We start from the raw sequence: 20587 nt of genomic DNA on the forward strand, positions 1-20587 counted from the left end.
ACACCGCAGGTGACACAATTCAGATTTGACGTTTTTTTTCATGTGGCACAGATCGGATATGTAACATGTACTATAGGTGTAAGCAGTAAAAAAGCACATTGAATCTGATATTCTCAGATCCGAGTCAGGCCTCAATATCAAGCCGGCCTCAATCAGATATGAATCAGATGTGTGTCATTTCGACTGCGGTCTAAGCAGGCAGGTCGCATATAACGCTCAATTCTGATTTGCACGTCTTTGAAAATACGATGGTCTTCGCATTTTGATGATGTTTGACGTGAGTTTCACTCACTTCAACAGTGAAGTGCTCTTTCTTCTCTTAGAATGTGCGCAATATATTGTAGACTTCTAAACATACTTCGGAAAGCAATGGCTTTATATTATAATATTTGCCTGAAGAAGGTCTATGACCGAAAGCTCGCAATAAACAATGTTTTTTTGCATAGTGTTTGAGTGTGCGGATGCTGTTATTTTGCACTCTATTGATACTTCAGTTCCAGCACCTCATCAAAGTCTGATAACGGATGAGCGATGGTATTTTCACTTTAATATAAAAGGGCCAAAGGGATTATAATTTCCATTGCAAGTCCCGGCTGTCTGTTTACTTACGTTTTTGATGTACGCATGCGGGTCGCATGCTGGTCGTTACAAATGTTACCAGTGGAAGCACAGATATCAGATATGGGTCATTTGAAAAAGTAGGTGTAAGCAGGCGTTCAAAAAAATCGTTTAAGGGCACCAAATCGGAACTAGGCATTACGACCTGTGGTGTAAATGCAGCCTAAAAGGATAGTATGTTCAAATTGCCATCGAGGATGAATAACATTTTAATCATAAGAGACGGAATACTGAAAGTCCCTTTTAAACTTCAGAGAGGGAAATGTATGTCTCTTGTTCTGGTTCATCAATAAAACATTTATCATATGAGCGTAACATGTATTAGTACTCTGAAGAATTCATTTTTTATTATCTTACAAATCCCCTGACCTTTCATGGATGTTTTATGTAAATCCAAATGGAGGTTTGGACTCCCCTGATGTCTGGGGCGGCATGTCCGTAGCATGTTCTTTACTAACACAACCATGAGTTCGTCTCTCTTTCTCTTTGACTTCAATTCCGCTCATCAAAGCATGGTCCAGTCTAGCTACCCCTTCAAGACTCATCATAAATAAAACATGTACCATACAGTATGAACTTAACATGTAGCGTTCTGAATAATTCATTTTCGGTCATCTCTCCTGACCCCTTCGTGGATGTTTCATGTATTGAAATCCAAATGGATGTTTGGACTCCTGTGATGTCTGATGGAATATAGTGGATGTGCTGGATGAATGCTGAGAGCTGGAGAGGAGAGGGGCAACAAGGCAGGCAATGAATGCAGGCAGGAACACAGGTGAACTAGGGCTGCGGGTCAGAGTGGAGGAACTACTTTGTTTAAATTCTGGTGGCACTTTAAAAGGGCTTTAAAAGGACGTTGTCGAACTGGAATATTCTTACATCCTATATTTCCTCTAAGAGCACAACAGAAGCTCACTTTCAACATGGTTGAGAGCCCTGAGAATGTTGACACAATGTGGACGTGGTATGAGTGTCTGTGCTTCACTGATGTGGCCCTGCCTGGCTGCCCTGCCTGCACACCTGCCTGGGTGATGGGCTTGAAACAAACACAGTCTTTGTTTCAACACACTACTCACTCCTACAGCTGTGTAGGTCACACACCCATACTGGCCACTGGACATCACTTCAACTCCCTCTTTGTACCTGATGGGGAGAAATAATACTAACTATCCCTGTTTGTACCTGACAGGGAGTAATAATACAAACTCTTTCTGTTTGTACCTGACAGGGAGTAATAATACAAACTCTTTCTGTTTGTACCTGACAGGGAGTAACAATACTAACTCTCCTTGTTTGTACCTGACAGGGAGTAATACTACTAACTCTCCTTGTTTGTACCTGACAGGGAGTAATACTACTAACTCTTTCTGTTTGTACCTGACAGGGAGTAACAATACTAACTCTTTCTGTTTGTACCTGACAGGGAGTAATACTACTAACTCCGTTTGTACCTGACAGGGAGTAATACTACTAACTCTCCCTGTTTGTACCTGACAGGGAGTAACAATACTAACTCTCCCTGTTTATACCTGACAGGGAGTAACAATACTAACTCAGGTACAAACAGGGAGAGTTAGTATTATTACTCCCTAGTTAGTATTAATACTCCCTAGTATTATTGCTCCCTGAATCACCAGTGGAACAGGGAGAGTTAGTATCAGTAAAGTTTAGTATCTAGTATCTTGCTCAACTCGATTTATGAAGGAAAAAACCCACACTAGAAATACTCTTCAAATATTTATTGCATTGGTCAAGTAGGGACGTATTTTGGCACTGAAGGCGGCAAACAACGAAACTCCTCCTTTTCTTGACCTCTGCTGAAAACACAATAAATGTTGTACACTTCTAGTGCCGGTTTTCCCTTCACCACTGATGGCTCAGCCACAGGAATCATTAGTCGCTGGGGAAACAGATCCAAGATGGCGGAGAATTACAATGATGGACAAAAGTTATTTGTTCTCAATGTATAGTTAATGTTAGTGAGGCTTAGTGGTAAAACTCACATGTATAATTAGAACTCAAACACAGAGCTCTGTGGCTCTATATTCTGTCTCTAGTGGTGAAGGTGTTAACTGTGCAATCAGGAGCATCTGTTTGTCTCTAATGGGAGAACACAAGGAGCCCAGGGCAGTGGCAGTGCCAGACCAGACCTACTCTCCTCTTCCTCTCTATCCCTGTTCCACTGATTACTCACTGCAATGTGCAATTATTTTCATGCCAGTGTGGAGAGAGCAGCTACTTGCCTTTGATGAAACTCTCTGTGTGTGTGTGTGTGTGTGTGTGATATACAGCAAAACAACAGGACAGTCGGGGTAGACCAGCAAGTAAAACAACAGAAGACTTCTGGATGCTTTCATCTATTGGCAGATAAATTAATTTATTGGCCCAGTAAGCATTAGCAGAGAGCACACACACTCTATCCGCCACCAATACTGTAAAACAGACAACATTACAGCAGCCGAAATCAAGATGAGTTTTTATTTTCAGAAACTTTTAAAACTTTAATACTGTGGTGATCACTGCAAATGTATATCTTTTTATTTGTGTATTTATTTTTAAAAACCTTTACACACTTGACAAAGGAAAAACAGGGATTGTAAACAGTACTTTGTATTCTTTTTAAAAATGTGCATTCACAACTGATGTTATTCATGGTTAGGCCTCTGTTGTTGTTTGTTCTTAGCCAGAGGGTCAGAGAGAAATATCCCATCGCTGTATTCTAAAGACAGCACTTAGAGGGGGGGGATGCAGGGGGTCCGTTACTTTAAAAATGCAGCCTTACTTAAACTGATCTAACAACACAGGACCTACAATACTTTACCAACATTGGATGGGTGAAAGTAGGGATGTCACTACACATCGTACACCCACCCAGTCCCATCAGATGCATGACTCCAAGGAAGGTGCAATGCCTTTTATAAGAGTTCAAACTGGGCAAGGTTTCTGACTACATCCCCCCCCTTATGAAACCACACTCACACCACTACAAACACTACCAGAAACACAGAAAGAAATTTCAGAGTGGTTCCATTCACTTTTGATCCTTAAACTGGTCAGCACAATCATTTGTACAAAACAGTGTGCAAAGAATGTTCTTCATAAAAACAAAAAACCTTGTCGAACCCAAAATAACTAAATGGAGCATCTGAACATGATGAACATTCACATTCCAATCATTTGTCCTTCTAATTTTTACCGGTGAAATAACAACAGAACAGCAAAGAAAAGAAAACAAGCATAACTTCATATGACCGAACATTCAAACCTTCTGAACATTGAACCAGGCATGGAATAAAGGCGGAAGTGTATATGTGTGTGTGTGTGTGTGTGTGTGTGTGTGTGTGTGTGTGTGTGAAAGAGAGAGAGAAAGAGAGACAGAGAGAGAGAAAGAAAGAGAGTTTGTGAACAGGATTGGGCTCCTCAGTCACCTTCGTACACACAAAACTGACTGTAGTCGATGAGTGACGTCTCCCTCGGCGACAAGTGACTACCACTAAGGAAAGGAAGGAAGTGTGCGTGTGTGTCTACCCCAAAACTCACTGTTAAAACTAGGAACGAACCCTATGAGAAGGTGTCGTTTTGATCATACTTCATTTGAAAGACTAAAACTATAGCCCTAATCTAAAACATCGTCAACATTCATCTCATAATCTGGACAAGTTATTGTCGTCAGCTGACCCCGGAGCTGCAGGCAGGGTAGACAAGACCTTACTGTACACTATGTGTAGCCTCTCTTCTTGGCCTCTGGAACTCTGAGGATTCTTAAAACAGAACCATGTCTCAACCCACGCCTCCCCCCCCCCCCCCCCCCCCCCCTCTCTCTCTAAACTAGCGGACACATCTGGGCTAACTGTCTGATTCTCCCCCCAAACCCCTAACCGTAACCCCCCCCCCAGGCAGGCTGCTCTTCTAAACACCGGGGGCCTAGAGATAGCTCCCAAGAAACTTGATACTCAAAAGTGTATGTCACTTTGTGTGTGTGTGTGTGTGTGTGTGTGTGTTACCAGGTTATCCTTCAGCTTACATAAGCGTCCCTTTATTCTGTTTCACAGGTTGTTGTTCAAAGGCACATTCCTATTCCCTGTCAGAGTGAAGAACGCAGGTGAGGCACCACAGAGGGAACCACATTCACACACAGACACCTGATACATTACGTTACATAGTCCATCACTCTCACAAACTGTACTGCAGAGCTGTTCCATAAAACGATAAGGGCTCACAATAGAATTTCTCTCTGGGGGTTTAAAAGGGGTTGTTTCCGACTATAAAGAGGCAAAAAATTTTATACAGACTGGATGCACATTGATTTTTAAAGAAGAGTGCCATTTCCACTTTTCACCACTAGATGGCACTAAAAGCAACACAACAGCAGGCTTGAGCACCACGAACACAAGATACTCATAAAACCCATATCAGGCTTTAATAGCAATAATGGAAAGAAAGCCATTTAAATAATAAGAATGACCCTTCTAGATAAACTAAACACTGACGTCAGTTGTACTGTACGCACAGAACAACTTATTTATTGATTTACAATACAAAGAAATAAATACATCTCAATTAATGTCCCCAAAAGCGTTGTGGCGTTCGTCACATGTTCAGCAAGGACATTCCTTGAGATGGAGGGATGAGGGAGGAGTGTAAATCCTGTCTTTCTTCAGCACGTCGTACCAAAGCCTGAAGATGTCCCGATTGCTTTTAGAGGAGGACCCGGTGTGGGGTAAGATGACTGTGGTAAAAACCCTCTGGTCCCATGTCCAAAACTGCCCATCTAGCTCCCATTTAGAGGGGTACCAGTCTAGATGCTCCTTGCTATTGCTTATAAGACACAAACAGTTCAGTTCGCCAAAATACTCTGGATTTCTGTAACTTTATGGCATCTCCGATGTTGGCTTTTCAACAGCCGGTGGAGTGAAGTTCCTTCGTGTTAGGTCAGAGTCAATGAATTGTGGGATTGAGGAGGGAGGACGTTTCTAAATAGGTCTGGTGGGGAGAGAGAGAGGGGGGGGGGGGGGGGGGGGGTAGTAGCCTTAAGTGCCAGGCTAACTTCTTGAAGGCTCTAGCGAGGGGGAACTTGGCCATATACTGTACAAAACCAACACATCTCTCTCAGATGGAGAGGCAGCTCTGGGTACTCTCAATCCCCATCCAGCGAAAAAAAAAGCACAATACAAACAATCCCTCGTTGTTCAGAATGTAGAACGTCAGCTGATCCATGGACAGTTGCTATGTACAGTGCAGGAGGGATTTACAAGTAAAGGAGGGTTGGTTTCTCCCTCCTCTGGAGTTCTGTGGTTTCCATTGTTGGATCTCTGTGCTTGTTCCCTTTGAGACAAGAGGAATGTGAGAGGGCAGGGAACTGGCAGAGGCAGGCAGGTCGGTCGGTCTGTCCGTCCGTCTGTGTCAGGAGATAGCTGATCTGACTCTTCTTTGAACCCGTCTGTCTGTCTGAGCAGGGTAGATAGGGCATCAGACAGGTCAGGAGAAGCAGTCCCTCTACTCAGAAGCGAGTGACTTCTTTCCACTCTCCCCAAACCCTGAGAAGGGAGGACATATTTACAGCATCTCAGTGAGGGAGGAGAGAGAGAGAGAGAGAGAGAACGAGAAAGAGAGAGCGTCAGCTCGGTGGCAGGTTTTTTGGGCTGCACTGCAATCACGCGCACCTGCACAGCCCCAGCACATCAAGTGTCTGTGAGGACAGTGTGTGATATAGAAATTCTTCATGATCGTACGACAGAGCCCTTCTAGAAGGTCCTCCTGAGTAGCCTCACTGGGTGAGTGGGAGTGAGAGAGAAACGTCCCCAGGCCCGGGGGGGGGGGCACAAAGGAGGGCGGAACGACTCCTTCAGTTTGGGACAGTGGGAATGTCTTGAAAGGCTGGCAGAGGGGCAAGGGATCCCGGGTTGGGCGGGTGTGTAGATAAGGTCATGGAAAGGGACTCTCTCCTCCTTTTCCTCCTCCTCGTCCTCGTCCTCCTCAGCGCAGTCTGTGTGTGTGTGTGTCTCAGTTCATGTCGATGGTGTTGAAGACCCACTCTGTGAACTTCTTGAGCTTGGCGGCGGAGCTATGGGACTCCTCCTGTAGTCTCTGGTTGTCTTCCCACAGCCTCTTGATCTGGGCCTGCAGACGACACTTCTCCTCACGCTCCTGGACGGGTGGGAAGGGAGGGAGGGAGGGAAGGAGGGAGAGAGGGAGGGAGGAGGGGAGGAGAGAGGGGGGGGGGAGAGAGGGAGGGAGGGAGAGGGAGGGGGAAGAGGCAGGGAGTGAGAGAGAGGGAGGGAGGGAGAGGGAGAGAGAGATGCAGGTGAAGGGGGGCAGAGATAAAGTAGAGAGAGAGAGGGGCAAAACAAGTGAGAGAAGAAGGACGAGACACAAAGAGATAAGGATCAAAGACGAAAGACGAGAGGAACAATAGAAGGAAAGAGGAGTTCAGACCGGGAGAGGAGGAAAGGCAGAAAGATGGCGACGGGAAGAATAAACAATTTAGCTGGAGTCAGCAACATCAAACCACCGGAGGAGAGAGAGACTAACACACAGAGGCAGAACTAAACTGCTGAGTCACCGTCAACAGACTAGGGAACAGGGAATGGAGCCAAGTCAGAGTGATGAGCCACAACCAGGACCGCCGTATGCTAACCACTCAGGGTCCTTTCCCTCATTTTTGTCATCCTTGTTTTTGTCTTTACACAGTAAAGCAGCTTCAGAGCATACTTGAGAGAGGAGGTGGCAAAACAGCGGAACGTTTTCTACAGTGAGAACAGGGGGGGGTTGAGTCTGAGGTGTGTGTGTGTGTGTGTGTGTGTGTGTGTGTGTTCTCACCTTCTTCAGATCCTCCTGCAACATCTTGACCATGGACTCCAGCTTGGTGACCTTCCTCTCCAGGCCTGCAGGACCTTCACTGTAGAGAAACAACAGTGTATGTGAGTCTGTGTGTGTGGACTGCACTTATATAGCGTCTTATTCCAAAGGGATTCACAATGGCCCCTCATTCACCCGTTGGAAGACATTTTGGGGTTCGGTGTCTTGCTCAAACGTGGCCGGCCGGGGATCGAACCACCGACCTTGCGATCATTAGTTGCCGGCTCTGCCTCCTGAGCCACAGCCGCCCGTATGTGTGTGTGTGTGTGTGTGTGTGTGTGTGTGTGTGTGTGTTACCTGGAGGAGGGTCTGGAGAGAGGGGCAGGCTGGAGCTCCAGGTGCTGCTGAGGACTGGAGGCTCCACTGCCTCTGTGGTTAGAATCACCGAACACAAACCCTCTCTGGGCTGGAGGGAGAGAGAGAGAGAGGAGAGGGAGAGAGAGAGAGGGAGAGAGAGAGAGAGAGAGAGAGAGAGAGAGAGAGAGAGAGAGAGAGAGAGAGGAGAGGGAGAGAAAGAGAGAAAGAGAGAGAGAGGAGGAGTGAGAGAGAGAGAGAAGGAGAAAGAGGAAGAGAGAAAGAGAGAGGGAGAGAGAGAAGGAAAGAGAGAGGGAGAGAGGAGGAGTGAGAGAGAGAGTGAGAGAAAGAGACAGATAAAGACATATTAAGGATAAGGTTCGAGACTCAAATAAATAGTCAATTTCCACGGTCATGTCCATCCTCACTCTCAAACGTGTTGGCCACGTCCACCAGATGTGTCCAGTCCAGGGCTTCTCTGTCCGTAGGGGGGAGGGGCATCAGCTCCTTGGGGAGGGGGTGTCTCTGTCTCTCCACCATCTCGGCCAACGAGGTGTCGGAAGCAGACAGGTCACCTGAGACAGGGGGACAGGGGGATAGGACGAAAAGGGTTACGAAAAACAGCGCGTCCCAAAACAATGCGCAAGACATATCTTCGACCAGTAGAGGGCAGCGGATGTACAGTTTAAAACACAACCACGGTATAGAGATACAAGCCACTCAGGTGGCATTCTAAAAATAAAAAATAAATAAACGCCAGCCCTTAACCTCTGTCATGTACAATATGCCGTGTTTATACGCTTCTCCGTCTATATAGCATTTCTAATGCTATCTGCAGCGTTGAGAATGCTCCATCTCAAAGAATACACCCGAATACCCCCTAGATGAAGCCCAGTCGCCCCCATAGAAAATGGGATTGAGTAGAAGAAGAACTAGGCTTCATCTCCCTATCCCCCCAACCACCCCCTTACTCAGCGCACATCCACCAGCTCCTCACCGTGCAGCTTGATGCCCAGCTTGTAGGAGGGTCGTCGGAGGGGCACCCCGCGGGTGGTGGGTGAGCGCGGCACGGTGGAGCAGCTGAAGAGGACGTCGCCGCCGGGGACCTGCTGCTCCGTCACCAGGGAGTCCCCCAGGGCCGGCAGCCCCCTCTGCCCCCGGTAGATGCTCTCGTCCGACAGGGTGCGGTGGAGGCGGGCGGGGGGCTGGCCAGAGGAGGCGGAGGTCTGAGGGGGGTGGGTGGGGGGAGGGGGTGGAGAGATGGGACGGAGGAAAGAAAATGTCATAGTCTGACGCAGCTTGGTGTGTGACCTGATGATAGATGTATATATATACTGTATATGATGATATATGCTCGCTGAAATGTACGAGACATCGCACATCAAGGTTGAGGTTCATTTCGATACACGTGTCATAGGAAAAACAGTAGCTTTAAAGTATTCGATTGTCATTCGTCCCCTGAATCCGCAGGTTTAAAAGGACAAGACTGAGCTCTTGACACACAGGTTTTGCTGTGTGGCTAACGAAGCGTGTTAGCTTCTCTCTCTACCTTGTCCTTGTGGTGTCGGCGGTGGTGGTGGTGGTGGACTGGGGGGGGGCTGAGCCTCTTGGAGTCGTCCTCCATGGTGGACTTGGCGTGCTGCTGGGGGAAGTGGAGGTCCCGTAGGGTGGGTCTGGTCTGGGGGGGGGGACCGCCACCCTCTCCTCCGCAGCCCTCCCCTGGAGACTTCCTGTCAACACACACACACACACACACACACACACACATACAAACACACACAAACACACACACGCACACGCACACGCACACACACACACACACACACACACAGATGTCAGCCAATACAGCCATAGTGAGGACAACACCCGGAGAGTACACCCCAAGTTTGCACATACGGTATGTAATGTTGATGTCATGACATGATTGGGGAAGATTTTTAGATTTAGTGATATTAGATAGAAGTCGAGATGGAAGAAAGCTCCTCGTAATGTATACCTTTCACTGGTCTCTGGCAAGTCTTCATTCTCCGTACATTCACTGTAAAACATCCCTCGGATCTTTAGAGTGTGGCTAAAACAAAATACTCCCTTTTCACCACAAGAGGGTGGTCATGTTTCATGATAATGACTGCATGGCATGGTAACATACTGGTTGTCAGCCTAGCTTTACATGTCATGAACGTAAGACGAGATGAATTAAACAAACCCCCCAAAAAACACACACTCAAAACCACTTCACGGCGTCTTACTTGCGCGTGTCTCCGAAGTCGACTGAGTTGATGGCAGAGCTGGGTTTCCTCCAGCCAATCAGGTACTTGGAGGTGGCGCCCTGGCGCGGGTAGAAGGTCTTGGGCACGGACGACACGGACGACTGGGAGGAAGGAGAGGTGGCCGAGGAGGATGAGTCGTCGCGGGGAGAACTGTGGCCAGAGTGCCTGGAGCTGGGGAACAGGGAGAGGAGGAGGAGAGAACAGAGGGCAAAGGTCATGACGACTACGACTACTTTATGGGAGTCCTGGGTGACCTAGGGGTGACCTAAGGGTGACCTAGGGGTGACCTAGGGGTGACCTCTGATGAGTCTGTAGGTTCGTGGATGTGGCATTAAATACTACCGGTGGTTGACGTCAACATAAACACAAATCTAATGGATTAACGTTGTAGGATCGCCCTGGATACCACTGCTATAGCCGAATGGATCGCGGCTGAAAGCCGGTATAGCGCCTTCATAGGCATGTGATTGGTTGCGAGTGTCATTGTTAGGCATCTCCTTATTGGTCCACTTAATGGTATAAAAAAAAAAGAAGAAGGAACCAATACCAAATGCCAGCATCCAAAATCCCACCTCATCACCAGCAACCGGTCCAGCCACAATCCATCCTAGTCATAGACTTAATCTAGACTTTGAGAGACCTTTTTTTTTTTTTGGAACTTAGTTTTTATTTCAGTTTCAACAACTTGTACAATCATGTCATGTTTTGTCTACAATTCTTTCCATTCTTATAGCTGTACACATATGGTCCATGGATGTGGTTCAAAGCATGACACACAAAGCAAAAAAGAGCGATCAACAAAAACATTGAGATGTCAATGACGGAATAAAATTAAAGATTTTGAAAAGAAAGAAAGAAAAAGGGTAGGGTCGGGGGGGGTTGGGTCAGGTGGGGGTTGTGTATGTGTGTGTGTGTGTGTGTGTATGTGTGTGTGTGAATGCAATGCAGGCATATATCTATGTGTAGTGATATGAAGTGAGTCTAGAATACAGAAATATACGAGTCGAGATGTGTGGAGGGGTTCACTGTATTAATATGGACATAACCGGGCTCCATCTTTTAATAAATAGATGTTTCTGGAGTCTCAGAGTGTATGTTATTTGTTCCATCTGGTAGATTTCCCATACTTTCTCTGTCCACATATTGTATGTAGGGGGGTCTGGTTTTAACCACTTAATTGTAATGCATTTAATTGCTGCCGTTAGTAATATTTGTAAGAGATATATTCTTGCCCTTCCATCAATGCCTTCAGGTATAACTCCCAGTAGTGCCATCTTTGGATCTTTGGTAAATTTTTGGTGGAATACTGCTTCAAGGGCCTCAAACACCTCTTCCCAAAATGTTCTTAATTTGGGGCATGACCAGAATATGTGGGTGTGGTTGCCAATTTGCGTACTGCAATTTCTCCAGCATTTATTTGAGTGTGTTGGGCCCATTTTAGCCATTATTTCTGGGGTTCTAAAGAATCTCATAACCACTTTCCATTTGAATTCCCTCCATGTATTTGAATTGGTCACTAAGTGTGCTTCAGTGCATATTTCCTCCCATATGTCCTGTGATATGTCAGTATTCATTTCAGTTTCCCATCTCTCTTTCCTCTGTAGTGTATTATTCAAATCCATGGATAGAAACCTTTGGTAAAGGTCACCTATAATTTTCTTATTCTCGTTTCCTTTTTGCAGCTTTATCAAGAACTCTTCGATTTCAGTGGGCTCCAAGACTTTATTCCATTCTCTATGTTTTGTTAGGAAGCTTCTTAATTGTAGATATCTGAAAAAGTCTGTGTTAGGGAGCCTAAATTCCTCTCTTAACTGTTCAAATGATTTAAGGCTACCGTCTTTATGGAGTTGGTGCAAGTTAGTAAGTCCATGATCCGACCAATTTCTAAACCCTATATCTGTATTGGAGGGTTCGAAATTTTTCATAAGACCAATATTGGATAATGCTGAGATTGCTTTAGGTAAGCCAAATGACAGTTTTATTTTCCTCCAAATCTTTAGTGTGACTCTGGTCCATTCACCTAGTTGAGTTTCCTTTAGAGGGACATCTATGAAAGGCAAGGTCTGTAAGGGCATCGAACATAAACTTTTTTCAATGTTGAGCCATCGTGTATATGAAGAGTCTTGGATCCATGCTGTTAGAGGCTTTAGCTGGGCCGCCCAGAAGTAGTATCTTAGGTTTGGGAGTTTCAGCCCACCATATGGTTTAGATAGTTGTAGTGTTTTAAGTCTGATTCTTGGGCGCCTTCCTTGCCATATGAATTTGGAGATGAGTCTATCCCACTTATCAAATGTGGATTTGGGGATATCGATGGGTAGCATCTGGAACAGGTATAGAAGCCTAGGCAGCACATTCATGCGTACACTCTCAATACGGCCCAATAGAGACAGGGGAAGTGTTGACCAGCGGTCTAGATCTTTACTGATATTTTGGATTATGCTTTTGTAATTTGCATCACTTAGGTTTTCTAACAGTGAGGGGATTTGAATGCCAAGATATTTAATACCATCCTTGGGCCATTTAAACTCACTCTGGATTTTGATAGTTTGTGGAATTCTACCTCCTATGTCCATAGCCATTGTTTTATCAACATTTACTTTATAACCCGAGAAGTATCCATAGTTGGAAATAAGATCTTTTAGGCGTGGGATTGTTGTTGCAGGTTCAGTTAGATAAAGAAGCACGTCATCTGCATACAATGATAATTTATGTTGTTCCTCATTTATTGTCAGTCCCGAGAGACCTTTTTGAAAAAAGAAACAGCAGGGTGGGGGGGGATCAGATCTGCAGATGACCATGGGTAGCAGACACATAGAGATGACGGATCGTTCTCCTGAGAGAGGGTGTCATGGCGAGGGTTTCATCAGCGTACGTCCTTGTTACTGTTGTAGCAGGTGAATAACGGCGAGAGAAGCGATCAATCTGTCGCACGGACGAGGCCACGGGGCTGCTGGGAAAAAAACAACACGCTGTTGTTTCTCTCTGACGAAGGGACGGGCGTGATGGGTACACCAAATCCATGGCTCAGGTTACAATATGGTTGAAACAATGTCGTCTCCAACTAAAATGTCTCTAAGACTGTGAGCATGTTTATCACCAAGACAAACAGCTCTACTGATGATCCACACATGATTGTATCTGGGGAACAATTACAGGTTGTGAGTGAATTTAAATATCTTGGTCTTTGGCTAGACTCTAATCTTTCATTCAAGGCACGACATCTCCAAAAAATCTGCAAGTGAGTCAAATTCAGCCTGGCCAACTTCCGTTTCATAAGGAACTACATGTCAACAGAGGCAGCTAAGATGTATGTACATTCAATGATCCTTACACATTTCAATTACTGTCTAAGAAACTGGTCACAGGCCAAATCGCACAACACATAAACCATTAGAGTAATTATATAAACAAACACTTAAAGTATTAGATAAGAAACCAAGGCACTTTCACCACTGTTCAGTTCTAGAAAAATATACGACCCTGAGCTGGAACAACGTAATATGGTATGCAAATATATGCCTTGTTTATAAAGTCACTCATGACTTGGCTCCACCTCCACTCAGAGCGTTCGTTGGCCAGCGAGCGGGCACATCTCACATGGGGGGTCACTAGAGGAGACTGCATTATCCCAATGAGGAAAAGTGCATTTAGTCAGCCTGGTCAGTCACAGGGTCACAAGAGTGGAACGTAATTCCAACCCACCTCAAAGAACTGAACATCTAAAACAGTTAGAACAATGGATGATTAACACACAAACCTGTCAGCACTGAAATGTTACATGTTCTATGTGTCTGTGTCATGTCAGCATGTCTGTTGTTGTCTATGCTGAATGCGATGTCTGTACTGTGTTTCTGTGTGTTACTGCTTGCTTTTACTGTGTTGTTATTGTATGGGCTTATCCATTTATCTTTTTAATGACCTTTATTGTATTTGATGACTTATTAATTTCATGTACAGTATTAAGTTTGCTATGTACACTTTCACTGTGTGATGTTATTTTAGCTTTTTAGGAAGCCTTTTAATAACTTGGCGAGGGACTATGGATGAAAATTTGCCTTCTGGCTAAATCTGCCATTTTTATGTTCATTAATATGCAGTCCCTTTACAAATAAAATAAATAAACAAATAAACAAACAGATGTTAAAACTCATCACGTTGTTTCGTTTTCGGAGAATGCAATAGGGCTACCGGTTGGATTCATTTATTTATTTCAAAAGACATAATAAGACCAAGTGCCATGGGGATCTGGGCCAGGCTGATGAGACGGGAAGAATAGGACTGAATAGGCCTGAACCACCTCTCCTCTCCTCTCTTTCATCTCTCCTCTGCTCACGGCCTTGTGCCCACACACACTCACACATGCATGCGTATACATACTCTCTCTCTCTCTCTCTCTCTCTCTCTCTCTCTCTCTCTCTCTCTCTCTCTCTCTCTCTCTCTCTCTCTCTCTCTCTCACATGCACACGCACACGCACACGCTACCCTCAGCCTTTACTCTAACGTTGGTTGTGTTTCTGACTCGTTAGATTCAATCACGAGAGTCTGTTCTGATTCCTTTTAGCAGCTTCACATTAGACTCCAAATGAATCAAATCAGTTCTCTTGATGCATTTCTGACAGGCTAATTAACTCCCATATTCAGCCGATGGTGATGGCTGAAAGCCAACAGATTTCCTGTCATCTGCTCTCCGTCTATCCGCTTCCGCTTGATACACACACAGTGCTGCAGTTGTGATTTTAGTTTTTTGTTTTTACCCAAGTAAAAAGTAAGTTAAAGTAAAAAAAGAAAAAGAAATCATGGGAATACTCAAAAAGTCAAAACAATTCCAATGCCCATCCCTATATGGCTGTGATTGACCACAAATACACACCCGTCGCCTTACAGGGGACAATGTTCTTTTACCTAGTGAATACTCATAAGGTAATGAGATTGTATGGGTTTATCTGTGTGTGTGTGTGTAAACACTATATCCATCCATGCCTACCTGGAGTGTGAGCCTGCGTCACTCAGGCTGTAGGAACTCCCATCCCTGATCAGCAGATGTGTCGGAGGACTCCTGCCTGTCCCCTCCCCTCCTCTCTCCCCCGGTGGTCCCGAGGACTCCGCCGCAGGGGGGGACCTCTCCAGCACCCTCCTCCCCCCCTCCGTAGGGCTGTGCCAGGGGGAGGGGGCCCTGTCTCTGCCCCCCTCTCTTCCCCCGGGGGCCAGCAGGGAGCTGGAGCTGCCGTGGTGGGACTGCGGGTGCGGGGGTCCGTAGGAGCTTGTGTCGATGCCGCTGTCTGCCGAGGCCCCCTGGAGGTAGCCCCCTCCCAGGCCGTTGGGCTCCGATTCAGGCTGGTCCCCCGGCCCCCCCGAGCCCAGCTCGTACCACTTGTCACTGTCACTGTGGCCCCCGCTGGAGGCCGTGCTGGAGAGGGTGTTGCTGCTGGAGTGGCCTGAGTACGGCCCCTCAGACTGGGGAGAGACCACAGCCAGGTTAGACTGGGGAGAGACCACAGCCAGGTTAGACTGGGGAGAGACCACAGCCAGGTTAGACTGGGAAGTTAGGCTGGAGAGGTCATTCTAGTATTACTCCAACACAGTTACATACAGCACAAAACATCCTCCACATACTATCATTTACATTTGACATTTTTTGGCATTTAGCAGACACCTTTATCCAAAACAACTTACAACCATGGGTGTCAAAACAGTTATATATGACAAATTATTAGTTTGACTACCCCACTTTTACCATGTTTTTACCATGTGGAAAATCAGTGCATCGGTCTACCCACTCTATCAAATACACGTGTAGACACGTGGGCGCCGCTATCCTAACTACATGTTTGTATTTTGTTCGCCTGTTGCTCATAGCCTGCTGGTTTTTGTTACAAAGTTTCTAGAATGACTGACAGCAGCCTCGCTGTTCGGTTAGCTAACTGTTAAGAAGCTCTAAGGCTTGCTAACATTAAGTTCAACTTAAGTAAAACAGTGAAAAGAGGAGGAGGGAGGCTAGTTTTCATTTGGTACTGTAGAGTAGAGTGGTCTACTTTTTGGCTGCCGATCTCTTGGTTGGCTCACTTCCTCCGGATGAAATTACAAAATGTACCCATCATTTTTCTCCTGCTAGTATAGCCAGATAAAGGTATCAAACCACCTATAAAAAGGCACCAGAATACAGGAAATTACATCTACTCTGTTAAAACAATCTTTCATCTAATCTTTAATCTAAACTGGTCATGTGGGTGGGAGACTTCGGTGTGTCCTCTCCAAACTAGCCTCCCTTAATTCATGTTTCCACTGCAGCCATTGGTTGAATGTAATCTATTTGTGTTTTGTATTGTTTTAAGTGTGTATGTGTTTGTGTTGTGGCTGTGTAATTGGCCTTACCAGCCCAGGGACAACTAGCTGTTGGCTAATCCCGGCACATTTACATGGATGTTGCATTAATGTAATAATAATAATAATAATAATAATAATATTCATGTTGATTCATGTGCACTGTCTCTGTTAATTAATTAATTACATTAATAAAATAATACAGGATAAAGATTAGAATGAGCAAAGTCATATAGAACTCCAGAGAGAGACTCCGTGTGTTTCGTCTCCAGAGAGAAGTACAGTGTGTTTTCTAGCTAGCGGAGCAGCAGGAGGGGGCAGTGCGGCGGTGTGAAGCCTGACCTGGCTGCCCTTCTTGGGAGAATGGTGGGTGACCTGCTCCTGCCTCTGGATGCGAGGAGCTCCAGAGTACCCAGGACCAGACTTAGACACAGGTGCATCTGAAACACACACAGGGACACACAGTAGGAGTTGGTGAGAGAGCTAGGATGCACACATGCGTATGCGTGCACATGCACAAAGGCACACTCACAAAGGCACACGCACAAAGGCACAGGCACACGCACACACACACACACACACACACACACACACACACAATGTACAGTAAATACGTTTGCACACTGTGAGCAACACACATTTCTATGTAACCTTCGACCACACCACCCACACTCTTAGAGGAGTGTCAGAGCTGACATTCTTTTCACAAAGACACAGCTGTCTGTGTCCGTGTCTCCACACCGCTACACCACACGCCTCTAAAGAAATCACCCTCAAAAGGTTCACTGCCTGCTCTGTGTGTGTGACTGGGTCTGTGAGTGAGTGTACTTCCATGCGAGAGAGAGAGAGAGATACAGAGAGAGAGAGAGAGAGAGAGAGAGAGAGAGAGAGAGGAGAGAGAGAAGAGAGAGACAGAGAGGGACAGAGAGAGAGAGAGGAGAGAGAGAAGAGAGAGAGAGAGGGACCGAGAGAGACAGAGAGAGAGAGGGGGGGGAGAGGAGAGAGAGAGAAGAGAGAGACAGAGAGGGACAGAGAGGGACAGAGAGAGAGAGAGGAGAGAGAGAAGAGAGAGAGAGAGGGACAGAGAGAGACAGAGAGAGAGAGGGGGGGGAGAGGAGAGAGAAGAGAGACAGAGAGAGAGAGAGGAGAGACAGAGAAGAGAGAAGAGAGACAGAGAGACATAGAGAGAGAGAGAGAGAGAGCAGTGTGACAGCCTGGTGTGACAGGCTGATGAGTATGATAAGGGGGGTTGAGGAAGAGAACTGTCAGGTGCTGTCAAAGCCAACAGCCCAGCGCAGGTTGGACCCAGACTAGCTTGAAAGGAAACTCAGAGTGTAAATGAGTGGCCAGGTGTTATGCAATGGCAGCCACACAGAAATAGACAGAACAGGCAATTAGAGACCTGAGCACCCACTGGGAGAGGGAAGTGGGGGGTGGCTGTGTGTGTGTGTGTGTGTGTGTGTGTGTGTGTGTGTGTGTATGTGTGTGTGTGAGAAAGAGAGAGAGAATGTGTGAGAGACTAGTGTGTGTGTGTGTGTGTGTGTGTGTGTGTGTGTGTGTGTGTGTGTGCGTGCGTGAGAAAGAGAGAGTTTGTGAGATGGAGGGAGAGAGAGAGAATGAGTGAGAGACTAGTGAGAGGGATAGAGACAGGGAGACAGTAGTGAGAGGAAAAGAGGGATATATATATATATATATATATATATATTAGGGCTGTCAATGTTAAGACGTTAATGCCTGCGATTAATCTGGAAACCTTAACGCATTAAGGCAAATTAATCATGTAAAGTTCTACTGACATGCGTGGCAAATGCAGATAACACTGTAGAGGGGTTTAAAGTCAGACTGATTTGTACTCGATTGTAATAATGATGACAGTTGTTGGTTACGTTTGTGACTTTGAACCAATCAAAGTGAAGAAGGGTCGGGATAAACAAAAATGTCACAACAACATGCTAGTTCACTGGAAATTAGGATATCTTCCACTACAGTGTCTGAAATAAATATACCCTATTTTGTATTTTAAAAAAACAAGAAACACTTAAACACATTCTCTTACTAGCAAGTTACTCTGTTACTAGCATAGAAATGGCCACGAAGTTCATGTTCGCATGTGTGTGTGTGTGTGTGTGTGTGTTTGCTGAGCATGTGAGGAAGATAGAGAGAATGATGAAAACAAACCTTTTTCTCAGTGATTTGAAGGCAATAGACTGACATTCATTCTGACAATTTCAGACTAGCTTGTCTGTTGCCAGCCAAAATATTACAACTATAATTAGATATTAATTTAATCTAATTCAGAAATCATCAAAACTAAGCTGAGATGTTATAATAATAGTAAGTACGGTAAGTAACTTAACAAGAACTCCCATTCTACCACATCCCAAAGGTGTTCTACTCTGCTGTAGTAATGTACTGAATTCAGATCCGGTGACTGGGAAGGCCACTGAAGAACACTGAACTCATTGTCATGTTCATGAAACAGTTTGAAACGACTTTTGCTTTGTGACATGATGCATTATCATGCTGGAAGTAGCCATTAGAAGAAGGTACATTGTGGCCATAAAGGGATGCTCAAGGTCAGCAACAATACTCAAATAGGCTGTGGCATTCTGGAAATGATTAGCAGGCTCAAAGTGTGCCAAGAAAACATTCCCTACACCATGACACCACCTCCACCAGCTTGGACTGTTCCTAATAAAGTGTTCAGTGAGTGTATGTAAGGCAAGGCAAGGCAAGTTTATTTGTATAGCACATTTCATACAACAGGGGCAATTCAAAGTGCTTTACATACATTATTTAAAATTACAGCAAGAGGAGCATAAGAAAAAAAAATACAATGAATAAAAGCAAATATAAGCAGTAAATAGATAAAACATTTAAAAAGACAATAGCTAATGGAAAAAAGACATTGATAGAAGTGTTTGTGTTTAATCAGAACTGGTGCAAAACATGAAGGTTTTTAGCTTAGATTTAAATATTTTAAGGGTTTGGGCCTGTTTGATTTCTTCAGGGAGTTTGTTCCAGGAGCATGCAGCAGCGTGACTGAAAGCTGCTGCACCGTGTTTTGTTTTTACTCTTGGAATTATTAGCTGATTAGTCTCCGCTGACCTTGGAACTTGCGGGAATATAGGGTGGGAGGAGATCTGACATGTATTTTGGTCCAAGACCATTGTGATTTGTATGTAATTAGGAGGATTTTGAATTCAATTCTCTGAGAGACTGGTAGCCAGTGCAGGGATCTCAGGATTGGTGTAATGTGTTCAAATTTCTTTGTTTTTGTTAGGACCCTAGCAGCGGCGTTTTGGATGAGCTGCAATTTACGAACAGCTCCTTTAGATAGGCCTGTTAGTAGACCATTACAATAATCAAGTCTACTCGAAACAAATGCATGGATGAGTTTTTCAAGGTCTTGCTTGGACATGAAACCTCTCATTCTTGTTATGTTTTTCAGGTGATAGTAGGCTGATTTAGTTATCGAGTTTATGTGGCTGTTGAAGTTTAGATTTAGAGTCTAGAATTACACCAAGATTTCTGATCTGTTTTTTAGTTTGAAGAGAGAGAGAATCAAGTTTTGCACTGACTTTCGATCTTTTGTCAGGTGCACCGAATACAATTATCTCTGTTTTGTCCTTGTTTAGTTGGAGGAAGTTTTGTGTCATCCAGGAGTTTATTTGCTCAATGCAATTACAGAGATTGTCAATGGGACTATAGTCGTTCGGTGAGAGGGCTATGTAGATTTGAGTGTCATCCGCATAGTTGTGGTAGGCAATTTTGTTCCTTTTTATGATGTGTCCCAATGGAAGCATGTAGAGATTGAATAGAAGGGGGCCAGGGATTGACCCTTGGGGAACCCCACATGTCATTTTAATTTGGTCAGATACAAAATTGCCTATGGATACATAGTAGCTTCTGTCCTGTAGGTAGGATCTAAACCAGTTTAGGGCAGTGCCCCAAAGTCCTACCCAGGTTTTTAGTCTATCTATTAGAATGTCGTGGTCTACAGTGTCAAAGGCAGCACTAAGATCTAGTAGTACCAAAACTGAGATTTTTCCAGAGTCTGTGTTTACGCGAATGTCATTAAGGATCTTAATAAGGGCTGTTTCAGTGCTATCTAGGGGGCGAAAGCCTGATTGAAAGTCATCAAAGAGATAATTTAGGGTCAAATAATTGCTAAGTTGTTCGTGGACAACCATTTCAATAATTTTTCCTGTACAGGGAAGGTTTGA

The 20587-nt window shown here is 45.0% G+C and overlaps 1 protein-coding gene across 1 annotated transcript in view; it reads right to left on the minus strand.

The window, feature by feature from the left end:
- Positions 1–6621: 6621 nt before the first annotated feature.
- sipa1l1 (signal-induced proliferation-associated 1 like 1) overlaps positions 6622–20587 on the minus strand; it is a gene marked incomplete at both ends in the record, with an annotated part of 38478 nt that continues 24512 nt past the window's right edge. The window contains 9 exon segments of the mRNA XM_080524509.1: positions 6622–6765; positions 7438–7516; positions 7774–7882; positions 8199–8345; positions 8768–8996; positions 9320–9500; positions 10020–10211; positions 15025–15494; positions 16704–16801. Of these exon segments, the coding sequence (XP_080380635.1) occupies positions 6622–6765; positions 7438–7516; positions 7774–7882; positions 8199–8345; positions 8768–8996; positions 9320–9500; positions 10020–10211; positions 15025–15494; positions 16704–16801 (1649 nt within the window).

This window comes from Nansenia antarctica (genome assembly GCF_963989245.1).
Source record: "Nansenia antarctica genome assembly, chromosome: 1".
NCBI lineage: Eukaryota > Metazoa > Chordata > Actinopteri > Argentiniformes > Microstomatidae > Nansenia > Nansenia antarctica.